Source organism: Epargyreus clarus, unplaced genomic scaffold (genome assembly GCF_041222505.1).
Source record: "Epargyreus clarus isolate Ecla_fem2 unplaced genomic scaffold, WU_Ecla_fem_2.2 ptg000007l, whole genome shotgun sequence".
In the NCBI taxonomy this organism is placed as follows: domain Eukaryota; kingdom Metazoa; phylum Arthropoda; class Insecta; order Lepidoptera; family Hesperiidae; genus Epargyreus; species Epargyreus clarus.
In genome coordinates, this window is record NW_027332215.1 from 2,540,088 (window position 1) to 2,561,837 (window position 21,750).

General features: G+C 35.9%; 1 protein-coding gene across 4 annotated transcripts in view; it reads right to left on the reverse strand.

Moving 5' to 3' along the window:
• The window catches only part of RalGPS (Ral GEF with PH domain and SH3 binding motif), a 49,603-nt gene that overhangs the window by 13,445 nt on the left and 14,408 nt on the right, over positions 1-21,750 (reverse strand). For 3 of the 4 annotated variants that reach the window (XM_073074355.1, XM_073074353.1, XM_073074352.1), the window contains 3 exons: positions 21,676-21,729; positions 13,324-13,458; positions 2,672-2,836 (listed from right to left, as the gene is read on the reverse strand). In XM_073074355.1, coding sequence (XP_072930456.1) covers positions 2,672-2,836; positions 13,324-13,458; positions 21,676-21,729 — 354 coding nt within the window. The remainder of the gene's footprint in view (positions 1-2,671; positions 2,837-13,323; positions 13,459-21,675; positions 21,730-21,750) is intronic. The other variant, XM_073074354.1, reaches the window with a different exon arrangement.

The following is a 21,750-nucleotide window of genomic DNA, read 5'->3' on the forward strand; positions in this document are numbered from 1 at the left end:
ATAAACATAAAATATAAAATTGCTATAAAACAATCAACTAAATCCGTAAATGTAAAAATTATACAGAAAAATAAATGTAGCAATATATTTATAACAATTTTATTATGCAATATGAGTACATAATTAAACGATGCTATTGAAAAAAGAATATTTCATAAATTTAATTATAATTTAATAATATTTCAATTTTATTTTACTCGTACATAGTATTTCTGTTAAATTTAAATAAAACACATAATCAATATCTAATTTTACTTGCAAGTTATTTCCCACATGTAAAGTAATTCACAATAAGGTACTGGCAACACTTAGTACTTTCAATGTTATCTATTTTCGTGTTAGTGAAATATTAAAAAAAATAGTTTTTAGACCACTTACGACGGTCGGAAACGTAATGGGAAACACCGTAAACTGTTTTACGTGAGTGTGTGCGTGACTTCGTGTACTTACACGAATACCGTAAGCTGTTTAATACTTCGTCAATTACACAAGGCCGCGATATATCTTTACTTATCTATGAGGATGACTGAATATTCAAAAAATATAAAATACTAACAGTGTTTAATATAATTGACGTAAATAATTAAAAAACAGCAATAATGTAGTCTGTATTGTACATGAATCAGTATGATATGTCTATAACACAATTGACGTGATGTGTGATGTTTTGGAGTTTTTAGGGTACCACATTCGTAAAAATAGAACCCTGTTACTAAACCTCCGATTTCTGTGAGTGTCTAGCGGACTAAGGGGATGGGGGGGGGACGGGGCGGAATGGAGTTGTTCTGGGAGGTTCTCAAACACAGTTGCTAAAAAAAATGGTCGCCAGAATCAAACAATCTGTGAAGTGTAAAAATAATTGTAATTTTGTAAAATCAACCTCAACTTTTTAAACTACGGGCCTCTTTTAACATTTCCGCCCCGGACCGACGACGACCTTAGTCCGCCACTGCTGTCAGCCTGTCTGTAGTCTCTATCTCTTGAACCGTAATAGACACATGGAATTATTACAGGGTATGAATAACGGAGGCCGCTACTACGAGGGTACGTTTTTAAGTTCGCGGAATGAGGGACAAGGAGCGAAAATAAAATGTCAAAATTATTTTTCTTTTTCTACATATTCTCCTGCAAGACGAATGCATTTTTCAGATCTTTGTATTAACTTATTTAAACCCTCATAAAAAAATGTTTTGTCCTTGTCGGAAAAATACGAGGAAATTGCGTCCTTTACTTCTTCGTCTGTAGAAAATTTCTTTCCACGAAGCTCTTTTTTCATTTTCGGAAAGAGATAATAATCGCTGGGAGCCAGGTCTGGACTACAGGGTGGGTGATTTAAAATATCAAAGCCCACCTTATGCAGGGCAGCCAGTGCAATACGGCTCTTGTGTACGGGCGCATTGTCGTGCAACAGCAGGACACCTCTGGATAATTTTCCTCGTCTTTTTTCTTTGATGGCATCTTTTAACCGCTCCAAGATTGTTGCGTAATATTCTCCGGTTATAGAGACACCTTTATCTTTGTAATCTATTAACAAAATTCCTTCTGCATCCCAAAAGACTGTCGCCATGAGTTTGCCGGCCGATTGTGACACCTTAAACTTTTTAGGAGGTGCTGTACCCTTTTTATGCCACTGCATGGAGTCTTGTTTAGACTCAGGTTCATAATCGTGAACCCAAGTTTCATCTCCAGTAACAATTCGATTCAGTACAATATCCTTATCTTCTCCACAGAGGTTCAAAAACGCACGGGAACATTCAACGCGCTGTTGTTTCTGAGGCGGCGTGAGCATTCTCGGCACCCACCGCGCGCTGACCTTAGTCATGCCAAGATGGTCATGCAGAATTTTAAAAATGGTTGTATCCGATACTCCAACCATTTCTGCAAGCTGTTTCTTCTTTAGCCGAGCATCTTCCAGTACTAATTTTTCGACTTCCGCTATCGTTTCCGGAATGGTCACCTCAACAGACCGTCCTGGTCGTGGGTCGTCTTCAAGTGAATCCCTGCCTTGCTTAAAAAGGTTGTTCCACTTGTAAACTATCGTTTTTCCAGGGCAAAAGTCCCCGTAAACCGATGACATCTCTTCCATTATGATTTGCACAGATTTTCCTTGCTTGGTAAGGAAGTTTATAACGGCGCGATGCTCGATTTTCTCCATACTTCCAATTTTCTTCCGGATTGAGTTGTTTAATTGTCGATAGTTTTAAAACTAATGATGCAATTGTGATAAAACTTTATATTTATACTATTTATGAGTCACTTAACACGTACCGCCCTTAACGAGCCCGCTATCCCCCCTCCAACCCTGCCATTCCGCGGACTTAAAAACGCACCCTCGTATATAATAAAGCTTGGAAATAAATGGATACCCCTATGGAAGAAACCACTACTTTTGGTTCTTTTTCGTTTTTCTACTGAACAAGTGTTCTACTGAATCGCAACAAGTAGTTTACATTTTCACAGATTTTCACAAAATACTCTCATCATCATCTCTCAACATTCTAATACCATATTGATTGTAGTTTTATCTAAGTTCGATACCGATGCGTTACTCCGCCTCAACACTAAGTTGGATTTATCGTGTGTCGTTCGCTTACCATCAAAAATAGGTGGGTCTGTGATGCCTCATAAAAAACACTAAATAAAGTTTAGAAAAGGATAATGAAAAGCATACCCTTTGAAAGATTTCGAAGCGTAGAAAACGAGCATGTCGCCAGACAGCTGCAGCCAGTAGCGCTGCCACGACGACAGCGATAGCTTCTTGCCCTCCTTCAGAATCGTCTTCCGCCGCACACAGCTCTGGAAATCGCACTCCATCACGCCAGAGTTAGACAGCTCACTGCAAAGTTAAAGACGACTATGGTAGCAAGCATATATATAGGATGTCAATGATACACAATGAACGATTAAGGTTCAGCATTCGGCCCTCTATGTGACCTGTGCTAGGCTACTTGTGCAGATTTTCAGTCCTCCAGGTGGTCGGGGGACACCTGTCTTCAACCATTTTAAGTCTTTTTTCTGGATATGGCCCAACTCCTGCAACTGAGGCAGGCCTAGACCGTATTATACTGAGCTACTCTGCTATACAAATTTGGGGAAAGAGGTACGGATTAGTGGCCGAACCATGTCGAATGTATAAAATCTTTAAGACTTTAACAACTGCTAAACAAATGCTACAATAACTGAGATCGTTGAATTAACGTGTGCTTCAAGTTCGCTAAGAAGCGCACATGAAATTTAGCCACTAGCGGTCATCTATATACATAGTAGTAGGTTGAGGAGTATAATCGTGCTGTTATATAATCCTGACGGTACTAGGCTTTTCATCGATGCCAGATCAACTATAGGTACATCGAGATTTTGAACTGCGTATAAAGAGCCGCCCTTGTGTTAGTCCGAGGAACACAACCAAAACTAGAATCCAATCCATCGGCAGCAGTCACAAATGTTACAGAAGGTAGTGCCATATTGCCCAAATTGTTCACAGCAGTGTTGAAATATATATTCAAGTTGATGAAGTGGAAAAATCTTCGCGTTAATACAATGTAATACACAACTCTTTCTTGTAGACAAAAATATAGAAAAGAAAGAAATATAAAATTAAAAACATAATCTAAGGTACACTTGGCGGCCTTATCACTAAAGTAGCGACAGTTAACACTAATGGCAAATACATAACATCCATTTGCCGATATTATAGTGGTCTAATCGAATTTGTTGCAGGGCCTCAGCATTATTCTATTTATAATATAGGATCCACCTGATGGTAAGTGGCTGCTGTCATGGACAACTATAATCATTCCCAGATAAAATTAAATTCCTACCTGAGGTCGACCACCAGATGAAACCTGAGGACTAGGCTAGAACGCCTCGAAAAGGTTTATCATTTACCACACCCTTCAAATCGGAATACAGAGCGTTTAACACTGCCGTTATTAGGTAGAAATAGGTGTGGCGGTGGTGCCGCTGGAGTTAAACCAGAAATGGTTCTACCACCCATAAAACCTACGTGACGTCCACAATATCTAACGGACGGGACTTAAAATCAACGGGGACAAGGAAAATATCATGTCTACGACTCCACGTCACAACCGTATAGATTTGTGTGGTGCGAATGAAATGATGCACTTGAAAAATTCAACTCAGGTAGTTTACGTTCGGAAAATTACTGAGTGATTTCTTATCCCACAATCCTCATTGCCTGAATTCGAAAGAATTCGACCCATATAATGAGTTGTAGTGCCAAGATATGATCCTTTACTGTAGACTCATGATTCTTAATTTCTTAAACATATTTCATTTCCCTCAGCTTAAATGACATATTCTTACGTGATAACGTCTACTTGAACATTGTAAATATGTTCTCATTGATTATTGCATGTTAAGATTATCATAAATGTTAAAATCCAGGATTTAATTACGACTTTTTAAAGATTTTTTGGACCTTTGCAATTTCCCGAGTTCCCGGGATCCCGGCCCCTTTTTCCCGTCCCGACTCATCGTGAATTTCCCGGGAATTCCCGATCCGGGAATTACCGAATAGAAACCCTAGTTAGGCGTGATCGGATGTACATCTTGTACACCCTTAGTTTGGTGCGGGTCGGTAGATGAGATGCCAGCACTGGTCGGAGCATCGCTCGTGCAGCACGGGCCTGTCGGATCGCGTGGTCCACCTGAGGCACCATGTGTAACCAGCGATCAATGTGACATCCCAAATACCTAACTGTGGGCTGCCAAGCTTCCCACCTCCCGATCACGGAAACGTGCAGCGGAGGCATAGTACGCCTGCGACTGAAAATGTGTCGTGACCGTCTTACCGACGTTGACGGCCATACACCACTCGTAGCCCAGTCAATTTAGACATAAAAATAGTGGTCAAATAGCTGAAATTCCGGGAAAGCCAATTTTTTGTAGAGACCTTGGGTTTACCATTACAAATAAAGTGTCAAAAGTCCCCATCGATCCGAAGTGTGCGTCGGCAGTTATTCGAGGTCAAATGTCAAAATTGTCGGTTCTTTGATTTTTCCCGAAAACCTGTAAAAAAGTACCTGGACCAAGTTGTAGCTCTTAAAATTCTCTACAAAAGAGTACTTATTTTTTTTTTCTCTAAAACCTATCATTATTCAGATATTGCGGTTGTAAGAATTACTCGTACGTTTTACATGATATGCACATATTTCCACACTACCTGTGAAATAGGATACTCAGTGCGTTTTTTTAACGTGGTTTCCCTGGGAGGACTATTCCACGAACCTTTATGATGTTATTTCCAGTAACAATACTTATTTAATAGTATGAAGAATATTGATATTGGTTATTGAATTCGACTGTCGTTCTAATTTTTTTGTTACTTTAATATATATTTTTTATAATATTGGAGTAGCAGACAAGCATGCAGTCCACCTGATGGTAAGTGGCTACTGCCGCCCATGGATATGTATAATTAACAAATAGGATTAGATATTCCTACCTTAAGTCGGTCACAAATGCGCCGCTACCCCTGAGGACTAACTAAGTTGGAACGTCTCGGAAAAGTATGTCTCCCTTACCACACTCTTCAAACCAGAACACAGCAGCGCTTAACACTGCTTTTACGAGGCAGAAATAGGAGTGGCGGTGGTGCCGCCGGAGTCGAACCACCAAGGGTTCTATCACATTCAAAAAATCTGATTCATACTCCATTTAAATAATCATGTTTTCTTCGATTTATTCTTCGTCTTATCCTTCCTCCTCTTGCTGAATGTCTAGAAATAGTTCATACGAAGATGAATCAGTTGTCTCTGTCATCAAAATCACATGAATCTTCCTCTCTTGTATTAAATGGACCATTTGAGCAAGATAGATCTTGGTAATTGGTACACGACGAAGAACTGAAGAATTGTTTCTTCACCTCAAGCAACAATCAAATTACGAAGGGAATTCGGCTTCTTCTTGCTATTTATGGAGCTCCAAAAAATTATTGCGCAGATACATAGATACAGTCGTGGTCAACTAATTAGGGACACTCTTTGGTTAAACCGAATTGTGAATTTATTTTTATTTTCCAACGAGTCTAAACCATATTCCATATCTCTTACATGTAAGTATAATTAGTCATTTATGTGCCCGATTATACAAACAATAACAACTTCTTAAACATTAAACCTCTTTACAGTATAGCTGATAGATTATCGTAGTGCTATTTGTTCAAATAATGCTGGCTGGCCATTTAATTAGGGACACTGAGATATTGCGTTCTATTTTAAAAATTTGAATCTCAATACTTTTTTACTTCTTCTCTTATTGTTTCGTGGTAGTTTTGGCGGCAATCCCGATATTTATTTTAAGTTTTGAAAAATATTTTGAAGAAAAATGGGTAAAAATAAAAGTTGCGATCCAACACTACGAAAAATTATCATGAAGTTCGTTGTCGAGCATGGTTGGCCATACGGAAGGATAGCAGAACATTTAAATTGTTCAAAAACTATGGTATACAATGCAGTGCAACATGTCAGACGCAATAACACAGATTTAAATGTGCCCAGAACAAAAAGATCGAGAAAAACAACTCCGCAAGAAGATAGAATGATAACCAGGTTAGTTAAGAAAGATCCGTTTCTAGGCTCTATTTTAATTAAACACGAAGTGTTTGGGACAGACGAAAGAGCTGGTGTCTCAGCGAGGACCGTTCGACGACGTCTGGTAGAAGCAGGGTTGTTCGGAAGAGTGGCTCGCAAAGTACCGTTGTTGAAGAAAGAACATAGAAATGCTCGTTTGGCGTTTGCACGTAAATATGGACATTGGACCTACGCCCAATGGCAACATGTATTATTCTCTGACGAGACCAAGGTTAATTTGATTTCTTCAGATGGAAGGCAATACGTACGGCGTCCAGTAAAAGCGGAAATGAATCCAAGATTCACAAATAAGCAGGGTAAACATGGCGGTGGAAACATTAAAATGTGGGGTTCATTTTCTGGACGTGGAGTGGGACCTGTAAGGATAGTTCAGGGTAACTTAGACCAACATCAATACAAGGCAATATTGGGGGAAAGGATGCTTCCCTATGCTGAGGAGCATCTCCCTATTATATGGACGTTTCAGCATGATAACGACCCGAAACATACCGCCCGTTCAGTCAAGTCGTTTCTTACCAGTCAGTCAGTATCGGTGCTAGATTGGCCAGCAAATAGCCCGGACCTTAACCCAATCGAGCACCTTTGGCACGAAATCAAGAAAAAAGTAGCCACTTATCGTACCACAACTTTAGATGAACTTAATGAAGCTTTTTGTGAGGCATGGGCAAACATTCCTGTCGAAACATGCCAGAAACTGATAATGTCTATGCCACATCGGTGTCAAGCGGTAATTACTAACAAAGGTTTTGCTACTGGGTACTGATTTTACACGTAATAAAATGGAGCTGTTAAAGATATTATAATACTGCAGATTATTAGTTTTGTTTAACTCTATTTTTCATTATAGTTTACTGTCCTTAATTAAATGTCCAGCTACAGAATTATACCTTAAAATTGAATACATGTTCAACCTTTGATATTAAATACTTTTTTCTATTTATTTATTCTTTTATTTACAACCATTTAAAGCATAATAATCGGACCAAATTATGCAAATAATAGTTACTGAGAAATCAATAGGGTTTATTATTTGTATGTACATAACCGGTTATTGTTCTTCACTATCTTGCATGTCCCTAATTAGTTGACCACGACTGTATATCTATACGTAGATAAGTACAGACATTTAACATTTGTAAAATAAACCAAAAAGCAAGTATAACTATCTTTTCCTTCTCCAACATCGGTATCTGATATTCAACACTTGTATCAGGTCAGACATGGCGAGGCAATCAACTGAACCCTGAAGACTGGGGTTCAAAATTAATGAATAATACTTTGGAATCGATTCAAACTTTACTGACCCCCACTCGAGAAAAACTTCTTAACACTATTTTTTACAATTGCAAAAAAGGTCGTAGTGCCAAATGTTGCTGTAGAAAAGTCGGGTTACAGTGCTTTCAGCGTGTACCAATTGCCAAGGTCTATCTTGCTCAAATGTTAAATTAAATACAAGAGAGATATATGATCTGATGAAGAGACAACTGATTCGTCTCCATTTTAACAATTTCTAAACATTCAACAAGAGGAAGAAAAAGATGAAGAAAGAATAAGAAAAAAAAATAGAAGAAAACGTGATTGTTGAAGTTGAATATGAAGAGTATAACTCAGATTAAAGTAACAAAAAAATAGAATGACAGTTGAACTCACCAGTCCACCAGACAGTTGAAGCAATATCAATAATCTTCATACTATTAAATAAGTATTGTCCCTGAAAATAGCACCTTAAAGGTTCTTGGGATAGTCCCCTCAGGGAACCATCTTAAAAAACCCCGTTAACTACGTTATTTCACAGGTGGGGTGGATATCATGTAAAACGTAATTCTTACAAGCGCAATATCTGAATAATTATTGGTTTTAGGGGAAAAAATTATAAGCACCATTTTATAGAAAATGTTATGATCTACAACTTTGGCCTGGGGTATTTTTCGATAAAACTTACCGTTTTTGAGAAAAATCCAAAAAACCTAAAAAATATTAACGTTTGACCCCGAATAATTGCCGACGCACACGTCGGATCGATGGGGACTTTTGACACTTTATTTGTAATGGTAAACCCAAGGTCTCTACGAAAATTCAGCTTTCCCGGAATTTTTGCTATGGCGCGGAAGCCGAACTGCCCGTCCATTAAATTAAGTGACGGGTGCAGTCGCTTCAGCGCCAGTCTCTCGAACAGCTTCGCTATGGTGGGCAACAGCGTGATGGGACGATAGCTGGCCGGGAGACGGCGGTCTTTCCTCGGCTTCGGGAGAACTATCACCTTCCCCAACTTCCAGGTGGAAGGGAAGTAGCCCGTGCGTAGTATGCCGTTGAAAAGCCTAGTCATAGTGACAATAGCTCCTCTTGGCAGCATTGCCAATGCCATGTTCGGCACTCCGTCGGGGCCTGCCGCCTTGCGCTTGCTACTTAGCATTGAGATGCCCTTTCACAGAAATAGAGCTATGGGCAATACTGTAATGGGGTCTTATTTATGTCTTATAAGGCGGAAGAAATTGTCCCCCAGTGAAGAACAGCCGTTCAGTATGTCTAGCTTATTTTACGTCATCTTCGAAATTACTCCTGCACATGTCAGAGACTTCAGGCATTGATTTCCTTACAAACCCCCAATGTCTTCCTTCACTACTAGAGCAAGTAAGTAACTATAAATAAGGTTGGTATCAAGTGCACGTGTTATAAAATTTTGCAATTATGTTTCAACCACGCATATCGTTGGTAATAAATTAACATCTTATCAAAGAAAGGGTAGAGTTCAAATCACTCGGAAAACATCTCTATACAACCAACTATGCTACATCTCTAATGTCAATTAATGACTAACGTAGTGACGAATGAAATAGTATCAAACTAGCAAGCAGTTTACTTGATAGCTAGTAGTCACTACAACTAATAGATATGGTAATCAAGGCTAATAATATTATCAGAATCCCATAAGAGATGCTATCAGCTTTGCTGTCGGAAATATACGTTGAAAATACTGGAACGACTCGCTTCACCGCACCCATCCAATCATAACCCATTTTTAACATGCTTTTATTTGCTTGGACTGTATGTATGTATAGTCCGCGCACAAACTGCTAATCCGCACCGAATAGATAAGAGTCGCGTTACAATAGAAAATTGCAGATATTAGCGGGATGCGCGCGACACTCCCGGCGCCAGGTCGCTCCCCACTCTCGCCCACGGGTACATAGTTACGTTAGTGTGCCCTTACGTTACGGACTATATGCTAACTAAACCTGCGCGCAACAACTTCTTCTAGCAATTTGGCGCGTACCATATGTATGTAACGGAATCTGATTTCTATCCACTTTGAACGTTCAGTTTAATTCAAAATTTTGAAGGATTAGTAATAACCGATGACAATACACGATTTTAATAATTTTGTTCCATTGTCCTTATCAACATCATCAGGATTAACGATTTTTGAGGCGGTCTTCAAGCGCCTTAGAGAAAGTTCATCGCAAAATTACTAGATTGCAACAATTATTACTTTTTAGATGCCCTCTTGTAGAATGATTTTTAGGTTTCCGTACCAAAAGGGTAAAAACGGTAATAGGATTCTATTACTAAGACTTCGCTGTCTGTCCGTCTGTCACAGGACTCTATCTGTTAATTAATTAAATTAATTTACTTTTAAATATATTTGCCACTTTTGATACAATCTGTCTGTCAAGTGTATGTATTATGTAGTGTAAAGATTTTATGTGATATTCGCTATTAATCCCGCAAGTTCGTTTATATTATCCTATAACTCTATCAAGTTATGCGCCCAGATTATAAGAACACCGCGCGAGTATTAGTATTGGATAATATTGGAAAATTTTCTTGTAAAAATAAAAGTCACCTATAAAAACAGAATAAGAGGAGTCTTCTAGTTCATACTTGGTAGAAGAAATGAACTCTGATTCTATGTTGTCCTATATGGTCAATGAAATGTCACGTATTACTGACGGTGATGAACCACAGATAGTAAAGGAAGCCTTGAGTGGTCCAAAAGCAGACAACTGGAAAAAGACAATGCAAGATGAGTAGAATTCATTTCTTGTCAACAAATGTTGGACACCCACTGATCGAATTAGTGGTCGCACACCGGTAAAATGTAAGAGGATATTTAATAAGAAACTAGGTCTCAATGTTGAACTTCTTATATATAAAGCTAGATTAGTAGCTAAAGGCTTCACACAGAAATATGGGATAGACTATAATAAGATGTTCTCTCCTGGTGTTCGTTATTCAAGTATTCGAACACTTTTAGGAATAGCTGCTGAATATGATATGGATATTCAACACGGTAAATCTGTAGTTTCCTGAGAGAGCAGAAAGCAGAGAACGGAGTACGGAGGCGGAATACATGTGTCTCTCAGACACTTGTAAGGAGGCTATTATTCTTCGTATTTTATTTCAGGAATTATTAGGTATGTCATGTAAAGTTATAATTTTTAATGATAACCAATCTGCACAAAAGCTATGTAAGAACACTGTCTTTCATGCTAGAACTAAGCACATAGATATTCGCCACCCTTTTATTAGACAACACATTTGTGATTATAGATGTAAAATATTTATGTTCTAAGAAAACTTTAGCCGATTTATTAACCAAACCATTGTCAAAAGAAATTCACAATAATTTTGTAAAACAATTGTTAAAAGGTTAAGTTAGTTGTATTGAGATAGTGTAAAGCGACACAATGTATAATAATAATGTATATTGGTTTACGGGCTAGTGTTGAAGATACATATATAAACTCAATGTAAATTAATTTACTTTCAAATATATGTGCCACTTTTGATACAATCAGTCTGTCAAGTGTATTTATTATGTAGTGTACAGATTCCATGTAATATATCGCTATTAATCCAATCCAAGCTATACTCTGATTCATAATTAGGTGTCCAAAATGTAAACAAAGGTGTTGAACTATCAAGAAAATACGTTAGAAATGGTAATTTTTATTTTTGTCGATATTTAAGTAATACAACAATAATAAAATAATAATCTAAATAAATTAAGGTTAATTCACATTTTTTAATATTTATATCACCTCAATTTCATTCCATACAGTAATAATAATAAAAAACAAAGTCTATGGTAGAAAATTAAAATGTGATAATGGTAACACAATCGGAACCCAAGGCATTTCTTGTGCTGTCATTTTTAAGTTTCGTAACTGATATTATTCATTTTTATGATTGTGATCAAACTCTAATGTTTTCTTGTTTACATAATGCGTTTGTTAAATTGTGTATATTTGTTAAATTTTCGTTTTTTGTTGAGTTTGTTAAAGTTTGTTTCTTGTTAATTTTGACAGTAACATTTCTTTGTTTACATTTTGGACACCTAATTATGAATCAGACTATAGTTTATATTATCCTACTAGCTGACCCGGCAAACTTTGTACCACCTCAAAATCTATTTATCAAATATATTTCATATTAAATATAGCCTGTGTTACTCGTAGATAATGTAGCTTTCGAATGGTGAAAGAATTTTTAAAATCGGTCCAGTAGTTTTTGAGCCTATTCATTACAACCAAACAAAGTTTTGTTTTTTATAATACTAGTGTAGATAACTCTATCACTATCTCTGGAACCGTAATAGATAAACACTTGATTTTTTTACAGAGGATGCATAATGACGGCCGCTATAACAACAAATACTAAAAATTAATAAAATAAATGTACATCAAAAAAAAAACTAAAAAAGCACGCTTTTATGATAAAATTAACTAAAAAGTGGAAAATAGTTTTTGTGGGGTGCTCCATTTATAAGGTTTCGAAAAGCGCCCTACACTTTTTCCAAAATTATACTTTTTACTGTTCCTTAATTTACTTCTAGATTGAAAATTATTTTCTACTTTTAGTTGATTTTATCATAAATGCGTGTTTTGTAGTTTTTTTTAAGTACATTTATTTTAAGAATACTTTTACGATGTTGTAGATTAACAGCATCTTTTTTTGCAACGAGGGCCGCAAAGATGAGGTTACAAGAAATGCGGGCAAGATATTAGGTATTAATTTAAACTCATTCTGAAATTCGGAATAAAATTTATAAGAAGATCATAACTACTGATATCAAGCACCCCACGCTTTTCGAACAGTAACATTAATTCAATAATTTTATTCTTAAATTAAGAATTATTTATTACTTTTTTAGTTTCATCAACAATAAAAACGTGGTATTTGTTTTTAAACTATATTTTTTTGTATCTTTAAAGATCCCTTTGTTATTAAAGGAGTTCCGAGGTGTAATAAGAGACACTAAGCTTCGCAACATAGACATTTTTGGAGTAGCAACGTATCACGTAAACGAGTGGTACTTTAATTTTATCTGGAGTTTTTTATTATACGAAAAAATATTTATTTTTAAATCATCTCGAAATGTTTCATAATAATTAGAGTATTGTAAAAGAGGTTACAAATGTCCACAGGCGACAGTATCCTAACGCCACATATAAAATTCTCGTGTCACAATGTTAATTACCGTACTCTTCCGAAACGGCTTTACCGATTTTCACCAAATTTTATATGCATATTCAGTAGGTCTGAGAATCGGCTACTATCTATTTTCCATACCCCTAAGTGATAAGGTTCGTTCACCATTGACATTTTTTTTTATTTATATGGCAACACAACGTTTGCTAGTTACTTAATATAGTTACTTAATAATAAATATTTACAGGTAAAACTATAAGTAAGCAACACAACGTACGTGTGCGGCAACGACTTGGACATGTTGTCGGAGGGCTGCGAGCCGGGCGACTCCAGCAGCGTGTCGTCCAGCAGGTTCACGGAGCCCGCCGGCGTCTTGCCGTCCTTGCCCTCCGCGTGGCCCTTGCCGAAGATGCTGAGGACACCGTTCAGTATACTTTACACAATATATTAGTGATGTTGTGGTTATGAATATTAAGAGCATCTGTCAGGTACGTCGGATTAAAAAAACATCCTGCACACAAAACTCGCGCCTATTAAAGTAATTTATTAAAGTTTTACAGTAAAGGGATTTTTACTTAACTTCTGGACTTTTTTATAAATCAAAACATGCTATTGATTGAGAAATAATGTATGTATACTCGCAATATGATATGACCGAATGTATAGATACAGGTAATAGCGTTAAATCGTTTCGTAGAAACCAATCTGTCTACTTGCAACGGGCCGGATATAGTCTTGCTTGAGTCCAACTTAAAATGTGTGCCACGCTGTCAGTGGGTACATTATTTGATGCCTACATGCATTATAATATCAGACATCATTTTATATGCTGCGTTTTCTAATACTCATTAACATCACTAATGAAAAGTGCGAACGATCTCGTTGAACAAAATTTTGGTTAGTAATTAACTCACCTATTAAAGGAATAACTACAATGTATACATAAAAAAAAATTAAAGAGTAAGTGCTTTTCAAAGTTAAAGTAGTATAGTTTCACTGGTATACATAAATAAATTAAAAAGAAATAGTCAATGAATATACTTAAACACATTTACATAGTAAAGCACAAAAACGAGTACACGAAGCTATAACAATCGTATTAACTGGAATAACAGTTCACATACTGCAAAATAACGACATGCTTTTATAGGCATTAAAGTGATAGCTTTAATAGCAAATGAGCGTGATACAGAATATAATTCCTTGCCTTAAAAAACACAAAAGCAATATACTATACAACCCGAATAACTTAATTCATTCATGGCATATTTTTTTTCTTTCTCAGAGGTAGAAAAATACAACATGAAGGTAAGTCTCGAGGAGGAATATAGTACAATATCAAAAGCTGATGTAACATATTGATATATGATAGGGTTACCGGGTAAGTCGACCTATTTATTTAAGGACGTTATAAATGAGGACCTTCCTTGACTTTTAAGATTTATTTATTTTTTAACATATTTACACTCAAATTTAAACTTAAGAGAAAACTGGACTCCTAGTTGCCTCTTTTTCTGTATTTAGGTAAACCACATTAAAATTAATAAAAAGCATGATTAAATTTTGACACAATTGCTAACAGTGTAAATGGGCTGCTCAATAACTATGTATTTGAACTTAGAATTTTTCACTAAGTGTTTACAACTTAAAAACATTTTAAAAGAAAAAAGTTCCATGAAAGATATTTTGCAGACTAATTACTAATAAGTATAATGATTAATATTTTCTTTACAAAAAACGAGAAAAAGCTGTTTGAAATAATCAAAATTTGCATAAAATTAACTAGTCTCTTATATTGTTTCTGTGTATATTTCTTTACTGATTTTTTTTATCAAGAAGTGTTTATGCTACATCACAATAATACATATATTATATAAATGCATGGATGCATGAATCACGAGAACACAATGTATTTTAAGGGACAACACCACTGTGACCGCTGCAAAAAAATCATTTTTTTTTTAAACCATCTAGAAAAATCTAGAATACCTTTATGAATAGAATGCCGTTGGTCCCAAGTCGAAAAAATAATTATTTTCGGAGATATTGAATATTTTGTGGAGCGGTGCAGCGCTCCGTGACGCTCAGGGTTCCGCGTCGCCTCAGCCAGGTGCGCGTCTCAACCGATCGGCAGGTATTCTTTTGCCTCCCTTCACAAAAGCCGACTATTGTTATAAATTTAGTTTCGAAAAAAGATATAGGTGGCGATAGTTGAAAAATTTTCAAGGCAGGTATAGGGATAGCGTCATAGCGTCAGTTTACGAATAGAAACCACGCTATTCGCATCTAAACGCTCCGAATCGTTTCGTTTATAAATATCGAACGCTCAGAATTATTCTTTAAGCACATCGAAATAAATAACGAGAAAGTGTACGCGGGGAAAAAGGGTACGAAACGGAGCTATCCGACGAGGTGTCGATCGAAAATTTTGAATTTTCGCTCGCTCAAGGATGCTGCAAAAGAGGCAAAGAGAGCTTCTACTAATTCGATAAAAGTTGCTGGGAACCTTGATTTGCTTCTTGAAGGCCAGCTATATGGTGCCGGAATCGCTGATTAGGTAATATTTTTTTTTCCAATTTATCGCATAAAAACGAACTTTAAACTTTGAACGCGTTTTTCTCAAAACAACTTTTTTGAGTGCGGCACGCAGCAGAACTCGAGCAATTCTTATCCGATCGACCTCAAATTTGGACTGCATCAATACTATTATCTAAAGAAGTACCTAGGTTTTTTTCGATATCTCAATAAAAAAAAATTATAGCCTTTTTTCAACGAGAAATGTTGCTCGAAAATCGACCTTAAATTTCAAAAGCGTCCCAATTTTTTTTAAATCATTATTTATTTCAAATCCCTATGTACTTCTCTTCAAAATATCATATTATTAACGAAAACACTCGGTATTGTTTTTCAGATCGACTTTGAAGACAGTTCTGCTGCGTGCCGCGGATTCCTGCAGAAGCAACAGCACCTGACGCGGGAGCTTCCCCAGCGCCACCATGGGGCGCGAAAAATTAAAAAAAAAATGTTATGTATCTTTAATAAACAACAAACAAAACGAAAAAAAATTTGGAATATCTCTTTTTTTCCCACAAAAAAAATCTTGAAAAACGGCAAAAAAAAAACAGGGGGTCACAGTGGTGTTATCCCTTAAGTAATGCATGCTCATACAATTTATTTAAAATGTTAAGAACAACTAATCACTACCTATAATCACTTATGAATAATTTAATGTGCATAAGTGAGTACTTGCAAGAAGCAAAGAATCTTAAACAAATATGAGCTGTGATGTTTGGATCGCCCCACATATATAAAAACAGAATGGACTTTCGCATCGATAAGTATGGGGATACCCTACATCTATGTTTAATGTTGCAATTTTATCTATAAAATACTTCTGTAAGTTACAGAAAAAATAGACAAAGTAAAATAAATATCACAAAAGAATTAGCATGCAAGCGTGAGACGGGACAACAAGGGTGTTTACACAACCTGCGGTAGTCGCAGTTTGGACCACGTGTAGCGACAGATGTACATGGAAAGTAGGGTAACAACATTGGCAACCTGGCACATTTCGATACAAATATTAATAAAAAGACATACTAAATCATTTTATGAGCAGCGACGTAGATGTTACGAAAGTTCTGCCTGCAATAAACGAAAATATTTACATTTTATTCATAATTCCAGTTTAAATTGTACTTTACATTATGGAAGTAATAAAGGGTCATGACATCCACCTGATAAGAATTTGGCTTGTTTTTTTTATTTATTTCCACTCTCACCGCTATTATAATGGGAAACATTGCGAGAAAACATACATAGTATCTAACAGACATTATTAACGTTTTCTCTAAACTTGGTCACACGAAGAATTAAGATTGAATGCTTCTCTACTCTCTAGTTCGTTCTACCAGTAGAACAGTACTGTAGATCAGATTATGCTTTTTTAGTTTTTTTTTTTGTAAATGTTTAAATTACAAATGATCCTAAATTAAAACAGCAGTCTAGATTACAGCAACGTTACACTGCTGTTTTGAGGCAAAAATTGATGCCGCGGTGATGCCACTGCACAAAATACTAACATATCGATCATCTTCAAAGCTCCTGAGGCAATTGTTTATTAACTATCCAATAACTTCAGGGGCCCTTAACATCAGATGGAGTTCATGCCCGCTTACTTCTTCTACAATATTAAACTATTTCAAATAGAAAAGCAACGCCGGATGTGTACGCACCCTAACACTAAATGTAGAGCTTATATCACAAGACATAATCATACTTTATACACCAGTCGTTCGCAAATAATTGATCGTATTCTGTTGAAGCTGACACAACATATGAATTGCGATACCAATTTACACAAACAACTTACTTGACATATTACTTATGACAATGTCCATTATTTTTTTGTGTATGTAGGCTACGCGGGTACCGACATACTCATACACTGGAAGCTTTAAATAGCAAAAGCATATAAAGTACCTACAATAACCTAAAGACAATTTTAAGAAATATACAACAAATATACATGAACTTTCGTATGACTGCAATGTGCTCTGCTCCCAGAATATAAATCAGGTCTGGTGTAAAATTGCAAATACGCATGGTGAATTTTTCAAGGGGCCTGGATGGCGAAATCCGAAACTATAAGTAATAACAAAAAACCAAACAGGAACTATGAGGTCGATTTTGGTAAAAAAACTAACTGTATTCGATTTTTGAAAAATCTATTTCCCTAACCAAAAAAGAATTTTTTTATTGTGTCATCGGACAGTGTTGCTTATAAAGGCCAAATTCTGGAAGAATTTATAAATGAATAGATGAATAAAAGAAAAAACTTACTAAAAACAAATAAATTTTATTGTTTTACGGGACGGATGGATAATTTACAAAAAAAAATTAGGCCACCTACTAAATCGACTATCATATTCTTAATCCTTCTTATTAGTTCCCGGGCACTAGATAAATAATATAGATTTTTTTACCACATTTGACCTAATACATTACAAATTTAACACCAGACCGTTCCAATTTTGTATTTCGAACATAAGTACCTAAAACTTGTAAGCCAATTCATCAATATATTATTTAATAATTTACTATAAGTATATAATACAATATACGAAATATTTCGCATCAAAATAAAGCTACAAATTACCACTAACTTGAATTTTCAATTAAGCATAAAAAGCGCTTAATTTGAGTAATTACAAACTTACGATTCAATCTTGCATTACTAACAACAAAGTAAAACCTTAACCAGTTCATACCTTAATGAAACCTATTTTATTCATTTTGGTGGATTTACATCGACAGACATCGTACGTGTCCGTTGCAACTGCATGGTTCGAGGCAAATGAAACCATCATTCTGTACAATATGTGTGATCGTGTGTGTGATCAAATATTTTAAAATATGAGTTTGTCAGACACGACACGTTCCATGTGTATAGACATAAATGTGGCATGAAGAATAGTTTTTTAGTGAAAACATATAGGTAGTGTCGAAACCACTGCGTATGATCTTAATGACTGAATGTAATCTACACAGATACCTAAATTTAAATTAATGTTATCCATTGTGACAGAAGAGAACACCAATTGCTAAAATATATGAAACATTAAACATTACACAATCGAAAATATCTCCAAAACCCTTTAAAAGCACAATCTAAAAACCCAATCATGATAGATAAATTACTTAAAACTAGTGCTCCAAAACAAACATTAGTTGCCGAGTGCGTGCAAAATATAACATAAGCTGTTATTGAACGTACTTATAGTAATCCCCAACCTATAACCGTCCCACTGCTGCACGGGTCTGCATTAGGCCAAAGTCCACTGCGCTGGCTAAGTGCGAATTGACAGACTTGACACACATTTGAGAACTTTTTTAAATACTCTCAAGCGTGTAGGTTTCCTCACAAGGTAGTTTCCCTTCAGCGTTTGAGCAAATGATAATTAGTTTCAAATATGTACATAACTGAATACCATAGGTACAGGCATGCCTGAGATTAGAACCTCGAAGTTCCCATTTGGTAGATTGAGTTTCTAACCACGAATTACTGCTATGCTATTCAAGTACACAACGGGCTTAATACTCCTCTTATGGCATTCATTTTTGAGATGCGCAGCTGCATTACAAATGGACACACAACTGCAGGGCTATTTAAATTATATTGATATATTCAATGCAATTCACAACCCATACGATAACAACAGACTTTATCGTGATGTCATCACAGCAATGCTTGTAAAACATAAACAAAAATTTATTATCAGATGTTCAATGGTTTCTAAGAGATTATTCACAAAGCAATTAGTAATTTTATATATCTGTTATAGGCAAACTCCGAAGCTCCGGCGCTCCTAGGTTGGACTGGTCAATCCTCAGGTCAGACTGAATGACTTAGTCAAAGCCCAAACAAATGTAAATTTTCGGCCTTTGACTAAACAATTTTCGTCAAACCTGGGAGAGACTAATTTGGTCAGGCAAACGTCAAAACACAATTTTATTAAATCGGGGTTTGACGAGTCAAACTCCGATATAGGTATGAAGTGTCTTATCTTCGTATATTTGGAAGCATTTTATCATTTAAGCAGCTTTCAAGTCTTAAGAACCGCTTAACTCTGCCAGTTCTGACACCTGATTGGTCAGCTTACGTGATTTTCACTTTTATATTTGAGATGCTTTGAGAGAATGCCGTGTGGCATTAGGCCCACCTTTTGTACGATGTGCAATAAAGTATAAAATAAATAAATAAATGCTTTGGAATATACGGAGGTTAGTTTGTAAGATTAGGTATAAAAAAATAACATTTTTAAAATTTTGATGTTTATTGTTTTAATAATTTAAAAAAACCTAACCTAACCTAACCTAACCTCACTCATCTTCAATTTTACACAATTACACGCCCGCACGCTCAATGAACGAACATGAAATGACAAAACAATCGGTCGGAACACCACGAGAGACATTATGAACCTGTTTAAACATGTTCAGATCAACGTTTGACCGAGTTTTGCAGTCGCTTCTAGGATTGACTAGGCCAAAACCGAAACAGAATAATTTACTTTCGACGTTTGACTGAAAAGTTAGGAGCTCCTGGGTTTGACTAAAAATACTTCAGGCAAAGGGCGAAATTGAAATGTATTTCGGGGATTGCCTGATGGCTTTGGCCAAACCTAGGATAAACCAGTCCTTCCGCGAAGAGACTGTGTATCGGACTTTGACTATAACATATCGATTAAATTATAAAGTGAACTTCGTGCGACATGTCGCATTTTTCGCAAATGTCAAGTTATTGCACACGGGTAGTTCAAACGCTTTAAGTACTTATTGAAACGACATCAAAAACCCACCGTTAAACTGTACTTGCGTTGCAATTTTTCACCATAAAGCTATGAAGGAAATCTTGGAATTATATATTGACAACGAGGTAATGAGCAATGACTTTATTTTATTTAAATTACATGTACATACATTTGATAATTCAGGCATATGCATATTTATAAATAAACTTAGGTCAACGCACGTTCAACGCTACGTCGACGTTATATACTTGTCCAAGCTCTCCAATGCGCAATTTATATCCCCCAATTAATTACCCCAAAGTAAAGTGGTAGCCAAATATCAGGTTGCAGTGTAAACACAAGATTGTTGCTCAAGAAATGCCCATCGCATTGCATTGCTCTAATATCAGTTATTAATAATGAATATACCCAAGTTTTGCAATTGTACCCAAAGATGGAAATTTGACAGATGCATAAATTGTCAAATATTTGGTAGCAAATGTTTTGATAGATTGATAAATAATAAACAGCGCAAGAAATTACACCTTTCAGATCAGCGTAATGTTTTTTGTCGACGTTTTTCTTTGAAGAAGTATTGTCGTTGAAGAAGTATGTTGTATGTAGTATGTTGAATTGTTAAGGCGAAAAAGTAAGCTTTTACAAAAATACAAGCATAGGGAAGATATTCACAAAGAATCGCATTGCTTTACTAAAATATCCAAAATGCACTGCTGAAAATGTTCATGCTTCTGAAAATATAAATAAGATATAAAAACAAAACATTACCAATTTTTAGCTTATATCAAGGGTTATGGAGATTATGTGGGCCACCATCGATTTTACCCAAAATTATCATATTATACGTATTTTATAATTACTATTATATAATATTCTGTAACCTCTCATTCAACGACCATTATATTAAAATTACACGGAATCCAACTGATGAATGGCGAGACATGGAGTATCTGCTAAAATTAATGGTTCACGAAGTATCTTATTTTGGTACTTTCATATTATCAATATTACCAAAGTTTACTGTCCGACAAAAAAAAATTAAGAACGGTGTTAGTAATGCAAGTATTTAATAACAAGGAAATTCAAACTAGGATCTTCATCGACATTTACAGCCTACGGAACTTCACTCTATAAATTATCATAAATTTTACAATAATACATGCTCTGATGATCTCTCTGTGCAATTGTGACATTCAAAACTGGTTCCAAAATCACGGTCATAAAGCATGCTCTCTATACATTACAGTCGTATACTTTTATCATCTACATAACACCAAAATGCAAGCCGTCATGTTCAATCAACCAGTAAGTTCACTCACCCCACACCAAAATTGACCTTGTGAAAATTTCTCGGCAAACTTGCGCTACGAAACCTATGTACCGATAGCGGGGAA